Source organism: Lampris incognitus, chromosome 7, assembly GCF_029633865.1.
Source record: "Lampris incognitus isolate fLamInc1 chromosome 7, fLamInc1.hap2, whole genome shotgun sequence".
Lineage (NCBI taxonomy): Eukaryota > Metazoa > Chordata > Actinopteri > Lampriformes > Lampridae > Lampris > Lampris incognitus.
Genome location: NC_079217.1, coordinates 10,254,185 through 10,278,131, shown reverse-complemented (window position 1 = coordinate 10,278,131; position 23,947 = coordinate 10,254,185). Strand labels below are relative to the sequence as shown.

The 23,947-nt window shown below is 44.8% G+C and overlaps 1 protein-coding gene across 3 annotated transcripts in view; it reads right to left on the bottom strand.

Annotated features, from left to right (window-relative positions):
* The window catches only part of ppp1r37 (protein phosphatase 1, regulatory subunit 37), a 78,228-nt gene extending 66,073 nt beyond the window's left edge, over positions 1-12,155 (bottom strand). For all 3 annotated transcript variants that reach the window (XM_056283734.1, XM_056283735.1, XM_056283736.1), the window contains exon 1: positions 10,420-12,155. In XM_056283734.1, the coding sequence (XP_056139709.1) occupies positions 10,420-11,101 (682 nt within the window). In that variant the 5' untranslated portion in view covers positions 11,102-12,155. The remainder of the gene's footprint in view (positions 1-10,419) is intronic.
* Positions 12,156-23,947: the final 11,792 nt, after the last annotated feature.

Here is a 23,947-nt window from a genome sequence, read left to right as displayed (position 1 = left end):
ATGAGTACAGTACCTGCAGCAACCCATTGTGCCCGTCATGAAAGACCGACAACATTTCCTAGAATTTTACAGTAAGCTTTAAGACTTCAGTATACCCACGGAGATACTGCAAGTCCCCTGTGGCCCATACTTGATAAATCCTGAGGCAGATCTGTGATACAGCAGAAGAGGTCTTGTCTTGTATATTGATAATTGTGCCTCACAAAGTGGTTGAGGAGCATTCATGATTTGAACTAAAACACTGCCTTGGAAGGCTTTCTGTGCAATGGACTTTTGGACTAATCAGGTTAACCACCATCAAGTCCACCACAGTGAATGAATCACAATTGCTCAAACTTGCAATGTTTGGATCAATAAGTATTTATTAGACAAACTCTCTTTTGTCCCTTTAACATTGCTTCATGCATAATGACAATGTAGAAGGATTGCTCTTAGTTCTTACGAGGCAAATGTTTTGGGAATGGCCACATCAAGACAAACCAATCAGTCTCATGGAACTAAGTGGATTTCTAATAAGAGCTGTTGTGGTTAATCACTCTATTGTGGACTACTTGCATAGCCATGGGAATCATGAGGTGAGTTGATGGAAAACATCCCATGATTCGCTATTCACTTCAGGTCTTCAAGTTGGTGTGGATTTGTATAATCCAAGTAAGCTGCTGATCTTTCTAGTCCCACTGGTTTAGAAGCTCATGCGAACTGGACTACTTAGATCAACTTCGGTCTTTTATTTTTCTAATTTCATACAAAATGTTCCTGGAATAAATAACTGTAGGTTTCTGTATTCTGATCTTCATTTTGTACCTGGATTATAAATATGAACTGTCAATGTATAAATACTTGAATGCCTTTTAACTTTTTACTCACTTTTATACTTTTAGGGTACTTGATAGACTTATTTTTTGCCAGTACTGTGTGTAATAAATACATTGGGCTGGGTTCTACTTGGATTCGATTCTTTTGATAGTACCATTTGACCACCTCTTTAACTCCCCATTCAAACCAGTGTTCCTCCCTATCAAGGATGTGCACACCCTCATCCTTAACAGCGTACACAATATAAACACACATATAGAGTATGCTGTTAAGTGCCAGCAGGATTGCCGTGACTTGTACAATACACCGAGGAAACCAAACAGATGCTGGCCAAGAGGATGGCACAACACAGAAGAGCTAACGCGTCAGGCCAGGACTCCGCAATCTACACCCTTCTACAGGCCAGTGGCAACTCTTTCAAGGATGTGCACATCCTTGATAAGTGCTTTGGGTGTCTAGAAAAGTGCTACATAAATGTAATGATTATTATTATTATTATATGGAGGAACGCTGGTTTGAACGGGGAGTCAAAGAGGCCATCGATGTGAAGAGGGAACAACCATGCCTGAACTGGGGGGGCTAAGAGTACATCTGTCACCATCTTACAATGCTGTGATTGCAACCACTTCCCAATCCTCTGTGCATGGCCATTGAAACTCTAGTTAATGCTCATGGCAATTTGCATATGAAACCGATCGTTTTCCGTCATTATGCCATTGTATTGTTTATGAGGTTGGGGATACCTGCAGTCAGCTGAGACTGACGAGGTCACTTAGATGAGTGATGAAACGTTTCTCTCTCAATAAAGGTAGTGTCCAAATGAACTGATTCAACTTTCTTTGATTTAATCCAAGATGCTAAATCTGAACTTTCACTTGAGTGGGACCATTGTTATTCAAGAGTAGCAAGGAAAAACAACAGAAACATGACAGCCCTATCTATTTCTGTTGTTCCAGTTAGTCTACTCCCTCATTTCCCCCCCATGTATTTTCCTATAAATGTCAATTATTTGGGCAATGTAAATTAAACCATAGCTTCTTAGTTTAAGATGTGAAAACAGCTGCATGAATTAAGGATCCCCTGCAGCAAATATCTCTCTGCTTTTACAATGGTGCATCACACTGGGATATCAATACACTTGATGTGAACCATTTATGGGTTCAGGGACAGCCCTACACTCTGGTCTGCCTCATGGGTGGGGGACAATGGCAGCTGGAGCTAAAAAAAAAACCCCACACAGTCACAGAGTTATTAAGAAGGACAATGTAGCCTATACATTTTATCAGGGTTCGTAGACAGTGGATGATTGACAGCCGAGACGAGGCGTGGTGGTGAGTGTGAACATGATTGACAGCCACGAGAATTGCCCAATCACATTTAATCAAAAAACATTCAAACAATACCAATTCGCTGGCAATAAAAGTGGGAGTGTCTGGGGCGCACAGAACTGCGCCCATGGAAAATCTGAAGAAACCAATCAGTTAGGTCATCTGCTCGTCAAAAGTTTGAGGGCTTACATAAGGTATCGTTTGGCCGGCGCCCCTCACCCAGGAAGTATATGTATTCAGACAGAAATACTATTTGGAACCAATTTTTAATGGCTGCTGACAGGCGCTCACAGACTGAAAATCACTTTTATTTCATAATTATTTGCATTATACGACTAAATTATATTTAACATGTTTAAGTAGATTTTCATCTCTTGATGTTTGAAGGGGGCAGTGCCCCAGTGCCCTGTACTGGCCAACCACCACTGGTAGGGGGACATTTGGAGATCCTGATACTAGCTCAGTAGATGAAGAGTTTGTTGATCAGGGACCTATTATGACACAGTAGTCACTGTACATGAGGCACGAATGGCACTGGGGGCAAGAATTCAGATACATTTAATTTCCTGGGCTTTGTCTCAGCCGCTGTGCAAAAACCACACATAGACAGCCTTGTCCAACAGTGAGCATGTCCCACGGCCAGACAGGCAAAGCCAGCCAGAAAACTAAACAGCTTGGGGTTATTTCAGAAGGTTTTTCCATCATACTAGTCACACACACACTACAAGACTGGAACAATTCTGGTGGATTTTGAGGAGATCAGTCACAATGGGCATCGTGTATTCCTCATATTCTTGTCATCCTGTCAGACCAGAATGCACACAAACAATGAGACCAGAAAGATTACAGGTCTCACTACACCACTGCGGCAGGTTCACAAGGAACAACGGAGGTAATTAGCCTTATTTGCTACAATAATTATCATAGAAGATAAATCAGACAACTAGAATTATCTTGAAAATCGTTTAAGACCTAGAATTCAGCTCAACTTGTTTGTGAACACAACATTAAACTGCTCTTCCCTATGTTTATGCATCAACACAGAGCGCTAACAGAAGGATATATTTATAGAGGAGGCACTCTCGGCTTGTGGAGATTATAAGAATGCTACATGACACTATTTCAGCACTATCCACTTTGTCATGCATTACCCTTTGACATTTTTTTTTCTCTTTTCTGCAATTTGGGGTCATCTCTCATCATCCACAAGCCTCCATTTTAAGATTATGTAGCTGTCTATTTCATACTAACAAACGCTCTTGAAGAGGCAGTCTGGATCAATATGTTTTTGTTTTGCTTATCTAGTTGATTCCATTTTCCTAATCCACCAGACTGACACAGAGTAGTCCTAACAAAGATTAAGTGGTCACATCTCAGCCTTCCGGAGAACGCTATAATACACTTTGTGATTGATATTCCAGACATTGACTACCATTTAACCATGGCAATTAGTTGGACCTCTGGAACATCGAGTCCCTGGTGTGTGGTTATTGCGTGACTACATTGTAAATCAGAGGTTTAAAACTATTTGCCATGGAGGGCCAAGAGGGTGCAGGTTTCCATTCTAACTGACCACAACACCAGCTGATTTCACTGATTATCACAACTTTAGCATGAGGGAGAGGCTCATCGATGAAATAAGCTGGTGTAGTGATTGGCCCTCTACTCCACATTGTTTGACACCCCTGTTTAAAAAAACAGTTCGTTTTCTTGCATGTGTATAGTATGCATCTAAAGAGTATTAAAACTACAACTCTATGAAATATGTTAAAGGTTCTATGTGTAATACTTTAGCTTTCCTAAAGCTGGAAAATTACCTGCAACATAACGGCTATACGTCAAATCACACAAGTTTGCGGTGCGCCAAACGCCATCTGATGGGACCTTTATATTTTAGTCAGTATGGCGAATTGTAACAGTCAGGTTTTAGTCTTCTGCAATAACAGGTAAAGAAAAAAATACAAAGACGAGTAGAAAAAATGAACTGACATGCTTGCTTAAAGACTGTCACTGCCACAGTCAGGCAGAGCAACAACTGAATAACATGACTAGGTAAAAACCTAGTATATGGCTGGACCGTGTGGTCAATTTTCACAACTGTGGCTGATTAGTTAGAGGGATAGTCAGTAATACTGACTATAATGTGAATTCCTGGATACTAAATGTTCATCTGCAATTTTCTGTAGTGGTCTCAGTCCTGAGGTATGAATGTGCGTGTCGGCCCTGTGATGGCCTGGCGGCCTGTCCAGGGTGTCTCCCCGCCTGCCGCCCAACGACTGCTGGAAATACGTAGGCTCCAGCATCCCCGCGACCCTGAGAGCAGGATAAGCGGTTCAGATAATGGATAGATGGATGGATGGATGGATGGTCTCAGTAATATTTGTTGTTAAAGTGTACTGACGTAGCATATCACATGACATAGTTAAACTACGTTCGAGTAAATATAAAAAGGCATAACTCCCGTTGCAACAACAATACTTTCCAACTGAACTGTCAATGTATAAATACTTGAATGCCTTTTAAGTTTTAATTAACTTTTAATTTCCACTCAGATCTTGGGATAATTGATTTGAACGAGAACTTAATTTAATTGTAACTATAACTATTCTAATTATCTATTAACTCCCCCTGCTCTTTCATCTGTTTCTGTCTGCGGATGTCTCTTGTTTTTCTAAGACTCACTCTGTATTGAGCGTTTTGTCAGAGTAATTGTTATTTGGGTTACTTTAACTGTGTGCCTCTCGCCTCATGGAGAGCTGTTTTCCCTCCTACTCTGCTCTATGATGGACTGTTACCGTGCGTAACCAGATGTTTGATTTGAAAGAGAACTTTTAATGAAGCAAATGACACTCGGTAATAGTAAATGGTAGTATCAATGAGCAGCAATATATTCCGTTTGTTAGCGTGTGACAAATGTGGAATGAGCTGGAACCGCTGCGCCGATTCATTTTGAAAGAGCAACGGCCAATAGGGAAAACGCCCACTTCTGTGTTTGCCAGTGATGTTGTTGGTCAGCTGACCAATCGTGTAACTTCAGTGATATCATTGTTCACCTGATCCAGTGGTCCAATCGTGTCTAACATGATAACTCAGTCACTCTAACATGGTCAGTCACAGACGTTCATGGTTGTGGGGCTGTCCCTGCAAGCCAGTCCAGCCAAAGACTACCTTGTTCCTATCGTATCAGTCTCTCTCTGGCTGGCCTTGCCTTTAATTCTAAGACTGGCTAGCTACATTTCAGAATTTCATTGTTTGATATCCATCTACTAAAAGAATAGCTAGATTGTACTGCAGGCACTTAGCATTACAAGTATTGCTTTGAGTATAGATTACGAATATTTGCTAAATTTTGTGCGCAATAAATACTAGCCATATTATGTAACTCAACATTTTGTAACCAACTACCAAAATAGGGTTACAATCTTATTGTGGCAGGATCTCTGCATCAGTATTTTAAAACTCTTGAGTTTGTAGGGCTTTAGGGATAAGGTTAAACCGATACAGACTTTGAACTCCCTGCTGGCTTTATTTCTGCAGGTTTATTGGGCCTCACTTATCAATCTGTTGGCTGAAATGTGTGTACGTTTTCTTTACATTTATTCAAACAACATTTTCTTTCCAAATTTATAAAACCTTTCAGGATTTCATATATCATTCCTATTCATGTATGCTGATTAATACAGTCAGTTGTAACTGAAAAGCATGTTCATGTTATACATTTTTTGCCAGTAGTTAATGCCCAAAATGGGGGAAGACAGATGGCTTTTAATCTGACAGAAAAGTTGAATGACAGACAAGCCAGAAAAATAAGAAATTTTCAGATTCAGAACTGCTGTTGTGTTGAACTTTGTACAATCACAAGACACAAAACTAATTTTATTCCCCAGCAGTTCGATTACCTTGCCAGTCAAAAAAAAAAAAAAAACTGGAGAGAAATAATAATGAAGCTTAATGCACTGTTCTCAATACAACAAAATGTTGTTGAGGGAAAAATAAAATGGTTTAACCTAAAAAAAAAAGCAACTTGAACTTCCTATTCAAATAGGGAAAATATCAGTTGATGGACCTCTAATTACATATGAGTGCAATCTGTGGCACCGATGGTGCCAGACGAGGCCAGAAAGGTTAAATAGCCCTGTTTCATAGCAGTATGTTTCTTTTTATAACAGAGGTAAATTATATATTCAGAAAGAGCCTTCTGATAGCATTTAGCACATTAGGGAGTGTACGGCCCATAGGCACCACTACAGTAGTGAAAAACGTAACAAGTTACGAAACTAAAATCAGGTAGGGGCTCCGGGGCCATTCTCCCCTAGAAGAAAATTTCAGTGATTTTAATCCACAAGTGAAGCCTTTTGTAGAATACAACAAGAAATCTTGTTCTGATAATCAGTTAGGTTTTATTGACTTTCTATTATTTTAACCACAATGTATAACTACAGGCGAGAGAGGGGAAGAAGAGGGATAACACACGCCATATTTTTATTTTTATCACGGCTCACACGCGCAACTGCCGCTGCGGGCTATGCATGGCAACTTGTGGTCACCCACGCACTCGCTCATGTATGACCTCAGAGGGACGTTGAGTAGGAACAGTTAGTAGGATGCGCATGCACTGCAACTACTGCCGTGGGCTATGCGTGGCAAATTGTGGTCACTCGCTCACAGACGACCTGAGAGGGACATCTGCTGTCCCCCCTTTTCCCATTGAACACTGCCTTGCTGTATTTACATGTGCAGTACAGGTGCACTGTGGGTCTGGGCAGTTTTGTGCTTGTTTAAGTCTCTTCCCCTGCAGAAGCGTTTCGCATGCACGTTTGCGTTGCTTCGTGAAGGAAGGTGGCTTTAAACGCTCGACATTATTTAAGTGGAATTGTTCTGTAAGACCGTGGCTACTGTTCTGTTATCGGCACTTTATTTGCTCAGGCTGCAGGTGATCAAACTTGACTCATGGCAAACTCTCTCATTCCACGGACAATCATTCTTGTGTAATTCACTTTAGCCTGAGCAAATAAAAGTGCCGCACTGTACAGCCTCCAAACATGATAAGCCCAAACATGACAAGAGTCACAATGCACGTTAATGTTTGCTACAAAGCTAAATGCTTACCTCGAGTTCTGGTAGACATTTGCCAAGGTCGAAGGTAGAGGGTGTCTTCAAGCAGATGTCACGTAAAACAAGATACAAATTTTGATTGGCCCATAGAAATGCCACAGAAATGACTTAAGGCCCAATTTATACTCCAAATGTCGGCTAGCAGACAGATGTCTCTCGACAATTTTGACGTCATGAGAGACACTTTTTGTGTCTCCCAGGGCTGTCGCGTACACGACACATTTTCTTATGTTGCAGGCTCGCGCACATTATGTCCCTTAGCTGTGATTGGATAGTTGGATTGAAGGGACGAAGTGTCCGAGCGTTGCCATGGTTTTGCTTGAGAGCGTTGTTTACATTACGTGCGCTCATTCATAAAAAGAACACTCGCTACTGTTTACAACACAGCGCGAGACGCGAAACGTTTCCATAGATACCAGGAGACAGTCAGCGACATTGCGACAAGCATAAAAGCAACAACTCGAGAGACACTTTTTTGTCTGCCGGGAGACATTTGTCTGCTAGCCGACATTCGGAGCATAAATTGGGCTTTAAACTACACTACTGACTGGACAATCCAATAAGATTGATGCTAGCCTGGATCACCGGGAAGGACAATCTCATAGCAAACACAGATATAATGCGCAATCGGCAATCACAGTCATTCTCTCCTCACTCACTCAGCCCCCCCCCCCAATTTTTTTAAATTCTTCGGATCAACACAATTCATGTGAATGACCTGGTTGACACCAAAAATGGTTTGTATTGTGCAGCACCACTTGCATTGAATTTGAACTATACAGTACAGGGGGAATCGAGTTTGAAATGTATAGTAGCTGAATTAACTCAAGAGTAGGTGAGAAGGGGTAGGAAAAAAAAGTGTATTCTTCCTCCTACTCCTTTTTCAACATGTAACAAATAATCTGATGCATACGGAGATTTGTTCACCGAGTTTGATCTGTGGATTTGTTGATCACTTCAGGTTATTGGCAATGGCTTATCTGTATGTTATATCCTGCTTATTTACATGTTCGAAATAAATCGTCGAAATAAGTCATCATCATTCATTGTCGACAGAAGGCGACAAGTTTGCAGGTATGCTTATCTCTCCTTTGAACCTGGCAGTAGCTGAGAATGCAAGTTCTGAAAGAAGTTGGATGTGCACAGGAAAAGTAATGGATCTTTGTGTTGGTCCAATGACATTTGGTTATAAAGTTTCAAATGGCATCAATAGAAAAAGCCAAATACTGAATGGACTTACAAGGCAAACTTTATCTATCCATCCATCCATTCCCAAAGCCGCTTGTCCCAATTGGGGTCGCGGGATGCTGGAACCTATCCCAGCAGTCACTGGGCGGCAGGCAGGGAGACACCCTGGACAGGCTGTCAGTCCATCACAGGAGAGTGATTTTATGAGACTGATTTGATAACCGTGTTGCACCCACATCTTCTGGTGCCCCCGTTTGAGGGTTGGCATTGTTGGCTTCTGGGATAACTTTATCCTTAACAAAATATAAGTGCACACAGTGTAACAGATGCAAAGCACGACTGTTTGAGTCCAAGCAAGCAAGGACTTGGGGAATTTGCCTTCAGTGGATTTAGGCCATGTGTCCACTGGACCCTGTCAAAAAACACATCCTGTACATTAGTATTTTTTTCTACAGAAAGGTTGCACTTTGAGCTCTTTTGACCCAATGCAGTGATCTGACCTCTTTTTAAAACCTACACCGTGAGTGCTCCACCTCATTCCAAAGTTGAAACAATTTCAACTTTTGCTGAAGTGCACACATCTCATCAATGCAGCTTTTGGTTCCACCAACCAATAAGAAGGAAGCGAGAGCAAAAAGGAAGTTTTCATAAATACCAAATTTCTAGTGTCTCCGTAGCCTCCGTTTCAATTCCAGCTGGTGACCCTTGTTGCATGTCATACCCTTGTCTCGCCCACATTTCCTGTCACTTTCACTATCTTGTGAACAATTTGCAATGGAAAAACATATGTATCCTGATTGATAAATTAGGCTCATCAGTAACAGCGTAAGACTATTTTGTGTCAAGTAGCAAGGAGATCTGTACTGGGATATGTCCATGCTGACGAATCTGTTTCATACTTTGTGAGGTGCATAATATGATAAGAACAATGACATGAATTCTACCAAGTAAAAGCGAACTTCCAGAATCTATACTTAACTGAACATGAGGCTGGATTACACATGCATATTAACCTTGCTGCTTTGTCTGCGTCTCCTTATCCCCCATCCCCCATGTGGTCATCCTGTCTCAGTCACCCTTGCCTTGGAGCCCCCTACATTTGGGGTTTTATATAACAAGGAAAGTCTAATTCAAATGCTTGTTTTAACCTTAAAGCCTCATTGGTTACACAAGAAGCTAAGGCTTTTGGGCTTAGCTAAACACGACTATAAACAAAAGCATTGGAAACAAAAAGCAGGTTTTGATCACCCTGGTCCAGATAGTCTGCTATCTACATAATCCACTTTTAAGAGGTCACAAAAACTGTGATAGGTTGCATTTTCTTTACATAATTCATTAAGAGAAAAAAGAAGTATATGTCGTCATCATCAAACTGAATCAATGTTAAAGGCAGATACCAAATTTCAGTATAGCAAGGGCAGTGCTATATATTGTATTAGCTTTCTGCAAGAGCATTTTACTGAACAAACAGGACTCTAACGTACTAAAATGGCACACCTCAAGGAGTGGCTGGATCTACTTACTATGAAGCGCTCAGCATAGGCCTGGGCCTACATTTAGAGAAAACAAAAGGAAAAAAACTCTCTTCATAGTTACACCTACGTGAGTTGACCCCCCCCCCCCCAAGGAAAATAATATACGGTAAAGGTGCTGCCTGAAGACAAAAAAGATTATCATTTGTCATGAGATTTAAGATAGGAAGTTCTGGCAGCCAGGGATACCCTGAGGTGCCTTAAGGGCAAAACAATACAGTAAAGAATTCCACTGAAAAACTAGTACATCAATACACTTCTCACGTTTCTAAGCCGAAATTTCACTCTCCCCTGGTTCTCAAAGACTGCCCAACAAATGTGGAATGACATTTTTTAAACTTACCTAATCTGACAATGCTTGTGACAAAAACATCAATGTTTGGGCCAAAAAAATGGACATTCTCATTTATACAATAGAACAAAGACATAAATGGCATTACCATGTCTCCAGGGGTCCTTGGGCTCCACAGCTCCAGAGACTATATCCTCATCTGAGGGGAAAGTCACTCTTTTGCCACCTGGTTTATGTTTCTCCTCCAAGTTGGCGGACAGCAGGACTTGGTCTTGGACAGGATCTGCTATGGTACTCTGGTGGTTTGTGTCTGACGGCCCTTTCTCTCCATCAGTGTTGACATCCTGGACTGCAAGCTCTGACTTGGTACAAAGAGAGGCTGATCTCTTTCCAGACAGAGAAGGGCCGAGGTTGGTTGTTGGTTCAGCCTCCAGCACCCCACACTCATTCAGACTCAGATCCACACCTATGTCCATATCCCCGCCGTCGTCCCCTTCCCCCATGACAACCTTTGCCGTGCTAGTGTCCTTATCTTCCTTGATACACTCCACCTGGATGTCCCCTTTGTTCAGTTCAGCGGGTTTCACCCTCGTATGTACGTCTTGAACACTGCTGTTATTACCATTGACCTCTTGTGCCTGGTGATTGTCCTCCTCAGCTTCAGTGACCCGGGGCAGCAAATATGTATCAGGGGGCTTGCCAACATCACCATCCATCATCAGTTCTGTGATGCAGGGTATGACCCCCTCGGTGTTTGTGTTTGGATCATCATCCACACTGCTCTTTGTCTTGACATTGCACAAATCTAGAGATTGCTCCTCGATATTCATATTTTCATTTCCAGCACAACTGAATGTTCAACTGTAGTGTCAGGCAGACTGAATATTCATTTAAAAAGCAACCGCAAGGCAATTCACAGGGATAAGCAAGTCTGGCCCGCTGATGGCAATTTCTGACCACAAGCGTAGTACGGCGTGCTTCTGCCCTGATACCGCTCTGACGAGGACTACCTCTCAATATCACAGTACATAAGAGGGCTTTCAGAGAGGGTTTCTATCCTGACAGCTTTGCGTGTTTTCTCGGTGTTGCTCTATCGTCAACTACGGAGTCGCACCGGAAACATTACAAGAAACGACCGATACGACTGTGAACTCAAACTACTGTTCGGAACACTATGTGAGCCAACTCGTGTAACAAGCTATTGCACCAGCCAGAGCCGCCCCCCCCACCCCCACACAAATTATTCCAATATTACCTGTCGTCAAAAGGACAATTCTGCCACTGCTGGCGGTAAGCGGAGGAGAAAAATCGGCTGTCTGATCGTCAGAGCATCGCCAGCGTTTTTAAAAGACACCGGGATGACCCTCAGGGTACCTCCATTGCGCCGGCGAAAGTGAGGGAGCCTAAGACTAGACCATGTCATTTGCGTCAACTTGCGCGAACTAGCTAGCTTGCTAAAGTTGTCGCCCGGCAATGACATCTAGGCCTACGTAGGGTTGCATGCCTACTTCGGAACGGCGCCCCCCGCCGCCACAACGTCCATTCTTCTTCGGAGACAGAAAGACGACCGCTTCGTCGCTCTTGCGTCGCCCCGTGTCGTGCAGCATCACAACCATCGTCTAGGGGCGACGGAAAAAAACAGGCGTCATAGTCCCAGCACGGGGCAGGTTCTGGTGGCTAACGTTAGCGCTACGGTTCGGTGGCGAAGAAAAAAACCCGAGACGACCGCCGAGCGTTAGCGATGCTTAATGGGGGTTGTTTCAAACAAAGACAAAAAAAAACATATTCCGACGCAAAGGTTTCTCTCGCGTGACCAGTATCCCCGGTGAACCTGGCGCTGTTTAGCCCGACGTTACCTGGCGCTAGCGGCTAACCCCCCCTAGCTGGAAGTCCAACGACTGTTTGTTGTTCGTACGTCCCTACGTCACCAGAGCGTCACCGTCAGAGGGCACGTTCAGCAAGACGCAGCGTTACGGAATATTTCATTTCCGGCGGCGCTGAATGCGTTTCCTGTAGGAAAAAAGAACGCGTTTCCGGTTAACTTTTTCAAGCGTTTCCGGTTAACCGTGTCAGAGAAACTGAATTTCGCGCAAATGGTTTTAGAGTCATGTCTTGTTTCTCTGCAGAAAGTTGTCTTTATAAAGACCGTTTCAAGTTGCTCATTTAATTTCTTGTTTGCGTACTTCTCTTTGTTATCTTTTTACTTTCTTGTATGCGAGACCATGGCGTCCTGATTTTTTTCCCCTGTTGTGTTGATTGTTTTGTCGGGGTTTATTTTCTCATCTGCACCCTTTTTTCCCATCTCGTCTCTGTGTGTGTATTTTTTTAAATATACAAAGGTCTGTGTTTGATTGTTTTTCAAAATGCACGTTAAACTCGAACAGTCGATTGATGTCATAAGCTAAACATGGTTTAGTGGAATCAACTGACGGCAATAGAGGATGCATAATCATAACATTTGATTTCAGAGACAAAAAATATGCGATACTTCCATCCTAAAAGCCATTCAGTTTGGATGCAAATGTCAAAATTTAAAAAAGAAAAGTCAATTAGGTGTAATAAATCGGTTGTATGTAAACAAAATGTTAACACGATTTCTTTGGATGTGAAGAGAGCTACCTATGTTGTGCCAACCTATTTCTAAAAACTCATAAAATAAGTAAACAGGCTTTAGTAACACGTTAATTTATCCAACCTGAATGGCACGTTTTTCCTCGTTCGTTTAAAGGTAAACACACGAGGGTTATGCAGTGACATAGCCTTGCTCCTCCTAACAGTCTACCTTTTCACTGAAATCTTCCAGTATGGTAGCTAAATATTCTGCTGAAGCGTGACTCCGGGTTCATTCTACCTCTGTGGTTAGTGCAAGATACACAAACGTAGAGAAACGGTTGCTTTGCCTTTATACACACAAAACCGGATGTTCATATAGAATAAAATCTTTTTTTGTCAGAACAGAGTATGAGCTCTCGTCCTATATGATCAATATGTACAGTAGTGCAAGTGCAGACAAACTTCACCAGCAGGTGGCAGCATACTCCTTTGTTCTACGGCTGCTCATACTGTCAAAAAAAATAATCAACAGTAACAAAATCACACTTGGTGCCATTTGCTTTCACTTGCTTCATGGCACTGCTTCAGTGAGTCCATTAAGAAATGTCTAACTGCACTGGGGTGTGATGATTCATCTGCTACTTATGCGTAACATGCAAAAAGCAGTGTGTCTTTCAAAATTACGTTATGCGATTACCTCATAAATAAAACCCGTTTTTTTTTCTTTTGGTTTGGACATGTCTGGAGAACATTTGGGATCGTTCCCATATTGTACTTAAGTCAAGTCAATTTTATTTGTATAGCCCAATACCAAAAATGCCAGAGCTGTTTCGCAAGAAAAGGGTCATTTTGCAAAGGCTCGCTACATTATATTCAAATGAAGCATTTATGGTGGTTTTCAGTGAAGAGTGCTGGTAGGGTTAAGATCTTGATGATTATGTATTCAGCAAATAAGAACGAAGCATATATTAAAAATACAGCGTGTTTCCTGTAACTGCCTCAAATCAATAGGATTTAATATGATTTAAGTACAAAAACTGTAGCTCATTATCTGCTTTGTTAATTTTCCACAGCATTTTGGCCTAATTTTGTAACTTGTGCAACTAATGGCTGGTACAGCGTTGATAAAAATGACAGGAATTAACTAACAAAAACAAAAAGAAACTCAACCGTAATCAAGCAAAGCTTAATTAGAATTAGGGTACGTCCAACAGTGTCACTGCCACTCAAGTCAAACACATTATCATACATACACAATATGCTGTGTAACACTTGCTGTGCTTTTACAAGGCCTGAAAGCAGTTACCCAACAAGTTTAATTCATCTGCTCGCACCCAGACCTCTGCTACAGATGAGGATGAAATTTGCCAGTGGCATACCAGGACAGTCAATTAGAAAAACGAGACCTCCCACCGGTGAGCAAAAGCAAATATTTTAACATCAGTTTGGAAGCACATGAAGCCGCCTGTTTAATAAAATGGTTTTCTGGGCTTATACAGTTTCCTCTGCAAACATAAATGGCTTGCCTTGTCACTGCCAAACTCCCGCTTGCCAAGTTTAAACACAGCCGATCGCATCTTTTGTACCCCCCCCCCTTCCTCGGCTAAGAACAGAATAAGATGTAGGGGGGAAATAGATGAGAGAAGAGAAAGTCAATAAGTAGAAGAATGAAATGGAGGTCGCAAGAGAGAGAGAGAGAGAGAGAGAGAGAGAGTAAGGACAGAGGGAGAGAGCTCATTTTGAGAGAAAGTTCATATTCACTTTAAAGCGTGGCACGAGGCCAAGGCAGCGTGGTGGGACGACAAATTAAGCCGGGACCTTCCCAGCAGGTCGTCCTTGGACAGATTGGATGTGATTCTGTTCAGCCTCTCGACATCCTCCTGGCACGAGGAGGACAGGACGGGGCTCACATGCTGCTACACAGCAGCTCCCCTCCACGTACCTCCTCTGCCTGACTTTCAGGTGAGACTGTGTGAAGCGACGCCAGTTTGCGTGCTGTGCAAGTTCCCGACACGATTTATTTGACTCAGCAGAGGAGATATCAGTATAGAAGACTGTATAGGTTTTCATCATGTGAGTTGTCAGGATTGAGACAAGCCATTTGTTTTTGGTGTAGCTCTCCTGAGAGTCTTTGTCTGGAAAAGGGCGGAAGGGCCTCCGTATTTATTAGCAACAGTAGCTAGTAACACTGAAGCATGAAGTCTGCTGCAGAGCGAAGACAGGAGATGAAAGGACGACCAGGGAAGACAATACGAAACCATGCAAAGGTCCTTTATTAGTCTGGGATTTAAGGAAAAACGGGAAAGAACAAGAAGACAAATCGCATCCTAATGAACTGCCCCACAGTCCTGTGGCATAAAGACGGTTCATATCTCTCCCGCTCTCTTTTTGTCTCTCTCCGTCTGTCTTTTCCTGCAATTCAATTTGCTTTATTGCCTTAACAAGACATCATCTAGAGCATGCGTGGGGGAGTATGTGTGTGTATGTTTGTGTGTGTACAGTGTGTATACTTGTGCCAGACAGGTGGACAGGTGCACTTAAGTGAGCACTGGATGGGCTGTGTTCCACTCAATGGAAGGAGGCCTCCCTCTCTCTCTCTCTCTCTCTCTCTCTCTCTCTCTCCCTCTCTCTCTCTCTCTCTCTCTCTCCCTCTCTCTCTCTGTCTCTCTCTGTCTCGCTTTCTCTGGATGGCGATAAATCAAAGGACGTGGCGACCAGCAAGATTGCGCTGCTACTTTGAGTCCTACTGTTTCCCTTTCCTTTGCTTTATGGAGACGTCGGCCCAGGATATGGGAAGATCGTACCAGGTCCCAGGGAAGGAATCAATCTTTTGAATAAACCACAACCAGGAGTCAATCTTTTACCTGTTTTTGGACACACACACACACACACACACACACAAAAACATATGTATATGTATGACACACGCACATATATATACACACATACACACATATAAACACACACACAGGGATAAACACACATATACTCACGGAAAAACTGCTGATTGAATCAAATCTTCAAAAGCCGATGACCCCTGGGCCAAAACAACTGAACTTCCTCAAATTTGTTAAAGTCCATTTGACAAATACACACTTTTCTCAATGGCTAATAGTCCATTCAACAATGTTTCCTTCCTCTCAGTGATTCTGGAACAACAGTAACCTCGGCGGGCGGGCGGGGGGGGGGGGGGAGGGGCTGTCGGCAGAACAGGTAACGCACGTGTGTGGTCTCCTTGTAATCTGGAGAGAGTGACGAGGCAGCTACTACTGCCGGGCTTCTACAGTTGGAGGGTGACTCGGGGGTGATCGATAGAGTGAGAAAACTGCACGGCCATCCAGACTGCCTCATAAAGTCCTCGGGTCCTTACCTGTTGCTTTCTACAACCCCCCCCCAACCCCCCCCCCCCACACACACACACAGTGACCTATATTGTCCATGGTTTTTGCCATATGGCGTGTATAAAATCAACAGCCTTCAGTAGCTCACCCTACTTAAACCTGTGACTTGCTTTAACGCGTCGCTCTGACAAGGAGCGGCGCGGTGGTGCAGTGGTTAGCGCGGTCGCCTCACGGCAAGAAGGTCCTGGGTTTGAGCCCCGGGGTAGTCCAATCTTGGCGGGTCGTCCCGGGTCGTTCTCTGTGTGGAGTTTGCATGTCCTCCCTGTGTCTGCGTGGGTTTTCTCCGGGGGCTCTGGTTTCCTCCCATAGTCCAAAGACATGTAGGTCAGGTAAACCAGCCGTACTAAATTGTTCCTAGGTATGAATGTGTGTGTGTGTGTGTGTGTGTGTGTATGTGTCATGTTTAACTATCCTAATGGGGACATTTGGTCACCGTTAGGATAGAAAAACTAGAAACCACCTACCTTGTGGGGCCATTTTATGGGGCCCCACAAGTAAAAAGGTCTATTTTAGGGTTAGGACTTGGTTTTAGGGTTAAGGTTAGAACGAGGGTAAGGTTAGGGTTAGGGTAAGGGTAAGGTTAGGGTTAGGGTAAGGGTTAGGGTTAGGGTTAGGCATGTAGTTTGCGTGGTTAAGGTTAGGGTTAAGGGCTAGGAAATGAGTGTAGTCAGTGAGGGGGCACCACAAGTATAGATTTGCGAGTATGTGTGTGTGTGTGTATGGTGTGTGTGTGTGTGTGTGTGTGTGTGGGCCCTGTGTGATGGTCTGGTGGCCTGTCCAGGGTGTCTCCCCGCCTGCCGCCCAATGACAGCTGGGATAGGCTCCAGCATCCCCGTGACCCTGAGGGCAGGATACGCGGTTCAGATAATTGGATGGATGGAAGGATGGATGGATGGATGGATGGATGGAAGGATGGATGGATGGATGGATGGATGGATGGATGGATGGAAGGATGGATGGAAGGATGGATGGATGGAAGGATGCTCTTGCAAAGATCTAAATGAAATGTTTCACCAATGCACTGCCTCGATTTATCACACCCCTCAGCCGTCGCACATGTACCACCACGTTGGGCTGAACGTCATTGTTCTGAAGCAAATACAAACGGCGGCGACGTGCAGAGGGGACAGGACGCCTCCGCCCTTTTTGTGCACACATCGCATACGCCACATTTCTGACAATAAACTCCCGCAGAGCCACGGGACGCAAGTGCGCATTGACTGGCGTGTAAACAAACTAAACAAACACACATGTGCACACACTCATGTGCAAGGACATGACTGAAAACACACACACACACACAGAGTTAGTAGGCCCAGGTGTGTTTCCCCGGTTCCTTGTCCTTGATGTATTGGCCAACTTTGTCCTTTGACTGAGCTCCAGATCCTCCAACACACCACCGGGGACGCTGAACAAAGCAGGAGAATCCCTCTTGTCACATGTGGCACTATAGAACATTCTAGACCGGGAGAGAATAATGCAAACCGTGCGGCGCACAAAACACTCAGGATCTCCCCCATTACGGCGTTTTATCTCGTCCACGAGCGCGGTGCTCTCGCAGGGACGCTTGGTGTTCGGCTCAACGGCGGACTCAAGTCACAGGTTTCGACCTCCTTTTGAAATTCGTATACTTGTTCTCGCTCCCCTCGGAGGGTCAGTGGTGCCTCCTAGAGTTGAATCCCCCACACGCGAGGTATACGTCGAATCTGAGAGGTCGCACGGACCGCTCCACAGGGTCGCCCTAAATTGTAAAGCAAACAAAATATGCAGTTAATGTAAAGGTTTGACTGTTTGCCGACTCTGGCTGCCGCGAGAAAGGGACGGCCAGGCTTGGTACTTCTGTTTGACTCCGCTCGGGCTGAAAATAGGCCTCGTCTTGTTCTGGGAAAGCAATAAGCCTATGAGAGATGTGTTTCCAGAAGTCCTCTTTCCTGTGCATACTATTTCTGGAGCCTCTCGATTTTTGAGGACTTGAGAGGCGAGCACAAGTTCCCCGGTCTTCACGTCAAGACTATATAGGGTCCCCCCCCCCCTACCGTTTTTTGGGTTTATCCTGCCCTACATTACCCAGTCCTGCCCTGTCCCCTCTCATCTATCTTATCCCTCACCTCCGCTTAACGTCCCTCCATGTTGCATCACCCTCCTCATCTTCGGTCCTCCTCAGGTCCCAAGTCATCTCCGATGGCTACAATATCTACCTACCATATGTCACCCGGATTCCCCAATAAAACCACTTCCCTCTTTAAACATCATGAAAACATGGAGCGGACCTTGGGAGATATAAACTCAAGGCAGGATTTGATCTGTCACCGAGCACCTGTGTGTGAGGACTGACCAGGAGCTGGGCCACGTCATTAGAAGAGAGGGAGAGACAGAGAGAGAAAGACATTTTCCACTACTGTGTCTCATTCATCCATCCAACCGCCCATCCGTCCATCCATCCCACCTGTGCAAAGCTCCCATTCCTCTCTGATTTTTTTATTCCTCCATCTGTTTTTCTCCACTTTCCCTGTCTCGCTTTCTTTTCAACCAGAACTTGTTTTGGCTCCCTGTCACCCTATCCTCTACTGTATAACTCATTTTTTTCATTTAATTCTCTTCCTGTGCTTTTTCTCCTCCACCTCTCCACCCTTGCTACTTCATCATCCAACATGCGCACAAACACGCGCATTCACACACTCCATTTCTTTAAATATTCATTTCCGTCTGTCTGTGATGTGTTTTGGGGAGTTTCCTGTTCCCAGCCTGCCTGCTTCCCTGAGAACCGCTGTGTAGGAAGTGGCAGTCCTGGCACTTGTTCATAGTCCCTCTCCATCCCGTCTCATTCCCACCTTATTGCCAGAAAGCGAGCGAGTGAGAGAGAGCGACAGAGAGGACAACAGAGAGAGAGAGAGAGAGAGAGAGAGAGAGAAAGAGCGACAGAGAGGACAACAGAGAGAGAGCGACAGAGCGAGAGCGACAGAGAGGACAACAGAGAGAGAGAGAGAGAGAGAGAGAGAGAGAGAGAGAGAGAGAGAGAGAGAGAGAGAGAGAGAGAGCGACAGAGAGGACAACAGAGAGAGAGAGAGAGCGACAGAGAGAGAGCGACAGAGAGAGAGCGCGACAGAGAGAGAGCGACAGAGACAGAGCGACAGAGAGAGAGCGACAGAGACAGAGCGACAGAGAGAGAGCGACAGAGACAGAGCGACAGAGAGAGAGCGACAGAGACAGAGCGACAGAGAGGACAACAGAGAGAGAGCGACAGAGAGAGCGACAGAGAGGACAACAGGGAGAGAGAGAGAGAGAGAGAGAGAGAGAGAGAGAGAGAGAGAGAGAGAGAGAGCGACAGAGAGAGAATGACAGAGAGGACAGACAGAGAGAAAGGGGGGGGGAGAACGACAGAGAGAGAATCACAGAGAGCGACAGAGAGTGAGAGAGAGTGACAGAGAGAGAGAGCGACAGAGAGAGAGAGCGACAGAGAGAGAGCGACAGAGAGAGGACAAGACAGAGCGACAGAGCGACAGAGAGAGTGAGAGCAACAGATAGTACGACTGAGAAAGAGAGAGAGAGAGAGAGAGAGAGAGAGAGAGAGAGAGAGCAACAGATAGTACGACTGAGAAAGAGAAAGAGAGAGACAGAGAGAGAGAGCGACAGAGAGAGAGAGCGACAGAGAGAGAGCGACAGAGAGAGGACAAGACAGAGCGACAGAGCGACAGAGAGAGTGAGAGCAACAGATAGTACGACTGAGAAAGAGAGAGAGAGAGAGAGAGAGAGAGAGAGAGAGAGAGAGCAACAGATAGTACGACTGAGAAAGAGAGAGAGCAAGAGCGAGAGACAGAGAGAGAGAGAGAGAGCGACAGAGAGAGAGAGCGACAGAGAGAGAGCGACAGAGAGAGGACAAGACAGAGCGACAGAGCGACAGAGAGAGTGAGAGCAACAGATAGTACGACTGAGAAAGAGAGAGAGAGAGAGAGAGCGACAGAGAGAGAGCGCGACAGAGAGAGAGCGACAGAGACAGAGCGACAGAGAGAGAGCGACAGAGACAGAGCGACAGAGAGAGAGCGACAGAGACAGAGCGACAGAGAGAGAGCGACAGAGACAGAGCGACAGAGAGGACAACAGAGAGAGAGCGACAGAGAGAGCGACAGAGAGGACAACAGGGAGAGAGAGAGAGAGAGAGAGAGAGAGAGAGAGAGAGAGAGAGAGAGAGAGAGCGACAGAGAGAGAATGACAGAGAGGACAGACAGAGAGAAAGGGGGGGGGGAGAACGACAGAGAGAGAATCACAGAGAGCGACAGAGAGTGAGAGAGAGTGACAGAGAGAGAGAGCGACAGAGAGAGAGAGCGACAGAGAGAGAGCGACAGAGAGAGGACAAGACAGAGCGACAGAGCGACAGAGAGAGTGAGAGCAACAGATAGTACGACTGAGAAAGAGAGAGAGAGAGAGAGAGAGAGAGAGAGAGAGAGAGAGCAACAGATAGTACGACTGAGAAAGAGAAAGAGAGAGACAGAGAGAGAGAGCGACAGAGAGAGAGAGCGACAGAGAGAGAGCGACAGAGAGAGGACAAGACAGAGCGACAGAGCGACAGAGAGAGTGAGAGCAACAGATAGTACGACTGAGAAAGAGAGAGAGAGAGAGAGAGAGAGAGAGAGAGAGAGCAACAGATAGTACGACTGAGAAAGAGAGAGAGCAAGAGCGAGAGACAGAGAGAGAGAGAGAGAGCGACAGAGAGAGAGAGCGACAGAGAGAGAGCGACAGAGAGAGGACAAGACAGAGCGACAGAGCGACAGAGAGAGTGAGAGCAACAGATAGTACGACTGAGAAAGAGAGAGAGAGAGAGAGAGAGAGAGAGAGAGAGAGAGAGCAACAGATAGTACGACTGAGAAAGAGAAAGAGAGAGACAGAGAGAGAGAGCGACAGAGAGAGAGAGCGACAGAGAGAGAGCGACAGAGAGAGGACAAGACAGAGCGACAGAGCGACAGAGAGAGTGAGAGCAACAGATAGTACGACTGAGAAAGAGAGAGAGAGAGAGAGAGAGAGAGAGAGAGAGAGAGAGAGAGAGCAACAGATAGTACGACTGAGAAAGAGAGAGAGCAAGAGCGAGAGACAGAGAGAGAGAGAGAGAGAGAGAGAGAGAGAGAGGGATATTCATGATGGAATTCTGCCATACAGGTTACTGTCCATTTAATATTACTAGTCTCTGGATTCTGTTACACAAACTGTTGTTGTTAAAGCCTTTTCCCAGACAACATCTTCCTCTTTACAAGACAACCTACACAACGCCTGCCTCTAATAAACTCAACATATTACTTCACTTCACAACCACAACCTCCAATGTGAGAAGAATTTGTTTAATTCTTCTGACAGAAAAAAAACAATCCCTTGGTTTTCACACAGGAAGCTCCTGAATACCAGAAACGAAGCTGCGACTGGCCAACGGCTCAACATCAACATGTGTTATTGAACCCATGCATTTTATCGCAGAAGAGATATACATTTATTTATATGACATACTGGAGAATGTTTATCTTCTAATTCTTTTATCAGATTTGCCAGGCTGACACATTTGACACACGCCGAGAAAAGCCACATGCTCTTGGGACGCATCTTGTTCAGGGCGGCCACAAATCTGAGTTAAGAAGGCTCCCAGCGTCTCACTGGTGGTCCACAGCACACGGTAGCCTGGGAGGTAAAGGGAAGGAAAGAGGGGGACATGGATGTCTTTGGAACGGATCTGGTCTAACGGTGGATCCCTTCCACCCTGTCTCACAGTCTGCCGTGTCACAGGGAAGAGGGGGGAGGGAACATGTCCACTTTTCTTCATCCCCAGAATTTTATTTCTGGAGATGAACTCGCCTGAATTTGAATTTACTCTGATTCTGGCTCGTCTCGGTGGCGCTTCCCACGTTGCCTCGATGCTCATGTTCAATTTTTGCTCTCCGTCTGCCTTTTCTTGCACTTTTATCAGCTATGCATCCGTCCATCCGTCCATCCACACCCTTAAGGTACCCTTTGCCCTCACCTACTTGGATCATGTAGGATCGCTCCCTACATGCCTGTCAGTATAATTGAAAGTAACCTGTGGCAGGTTACAGGCTACTCCGTTGACAGCCCAAGGTCCTTCTCAGGACTATGTTTGTTTGCTTGTACGTGTGGGTGCATGTGTGTGTGTGTGTGTGTGTGTGTTTGTATTCTTAGAGGAAAGAACAGATGCTCTAAAACCTTCATGCTTGGTTTTCTCATTCTGGCTGCAAACAGGTCTGTGATTTATCTTATTGTGCTCTCGCGTTGGCCAAAACAAGACAGAGGGATTAAGAGGGAGACAGAGATGGAAAGGTGGCTCGCAGGAGACAGGTGTTGATTGCTCAATTCTAGCTTGGCGAGACTTTTGAGATGTTGACTGTTTAGAGCCGAGTTTCCCCCTCGATTTACCGCGACACTGGCGTGAAATCAATGTTGTAGATACGGCATTATAATACTGTGATTTACATTAAGTGTGTAATGAATAACGGAGAAGATGGAATATCAATATGAGCATAATAACGCCGGACGTATGCTGGAACGAGTCTCAGTAAGCGGCGAGGCCTCTAGCAGTGAGTTATTTTCCTGCACCGTCGGTCGGTGAGAGGCAACTGCTGTGCGAGGTCAAGGCCTGCCCCATGTTCGAACATCCAGCCTTTCTTGATGGACAAATGGATAGTTCATGGAATAAAGATTTGTTGGAAAATATGAAGAATGGGACATTTTGCAGCTGTGGAGGTCATCATTTTCACCGCTTGGTTCATCGCTGCTGCCAGAGTTTGCTAATCACGCTGTTGATGGTTTTGATTAACCATGATTCTTTGCATTTGGACGTGATGGATGTGCTAGCACGTTTACCCCTAATGGTGATAATTGTTTGCGGGTAGATAGGACTCACAACTCTCGGCCTTTCTTATCCCAAGTATGACACCTAAGTATAAGAAGTTCCAGTGGGGTGTTTATATGGCATGTTTTGATGTTTCCATGCTGTCACGAGTTACAATCTGGACGACAACTTCTTTCAGTAAAACACAATAGGCTTTCATACTGAATAGAAATTCTCAAGTGTTGGTCATCGCTGACCACTGCCAGGTGTCTTTAAGACAAGGACAATTTGGAGATCTGGTATAGCGCTCATTGTTATTACAACGGGCTTTGTTGATATCCCGTAAGCGCCTGGACGGAACTGCTACATTGCCTCTTGGCTGGCTTCTCCTCTCCTCCTTCCTTGTAGCTTTTAGACGGACCCTGCCAATTGTGAGGCACACAACAGCCCCACACCTGAATGTGACTCAGGCCAAGTTAGGGGAGAGAGCAAGGCCATGTGGTGGTTTAGTCTGTGTTTACTGAGGGCACTTCTCGTACATGCTTCCAGTCAAGCGCTGATCTTTACTCCAGATTGGTCGGATGCTTGAGGTGTCTTGAGAGATGATGAATTGTTCTGGTGAGGTCTGTGTTTGTTAAAGAACTGCGGAGGGCTGGAGGGAGAAATGTACAAAGGAGAAATTGAATGCTGAAAGAATGAATGTAGACGATGAGTTGCACTTTTAAAGTCAACAGAAACCGAGGGTCTTAAGGGACCATACTGTTATTTATTTTATTTTTTTTTGCACATTAACTGCAAATGGTGTATACTTTACACTGACCCCAGCCATGTTCCAAAGATCCTAATAGTGTTTTGGGGATTTATTTGAGTGCATTCCAGGCAGCCACGTTCATTTC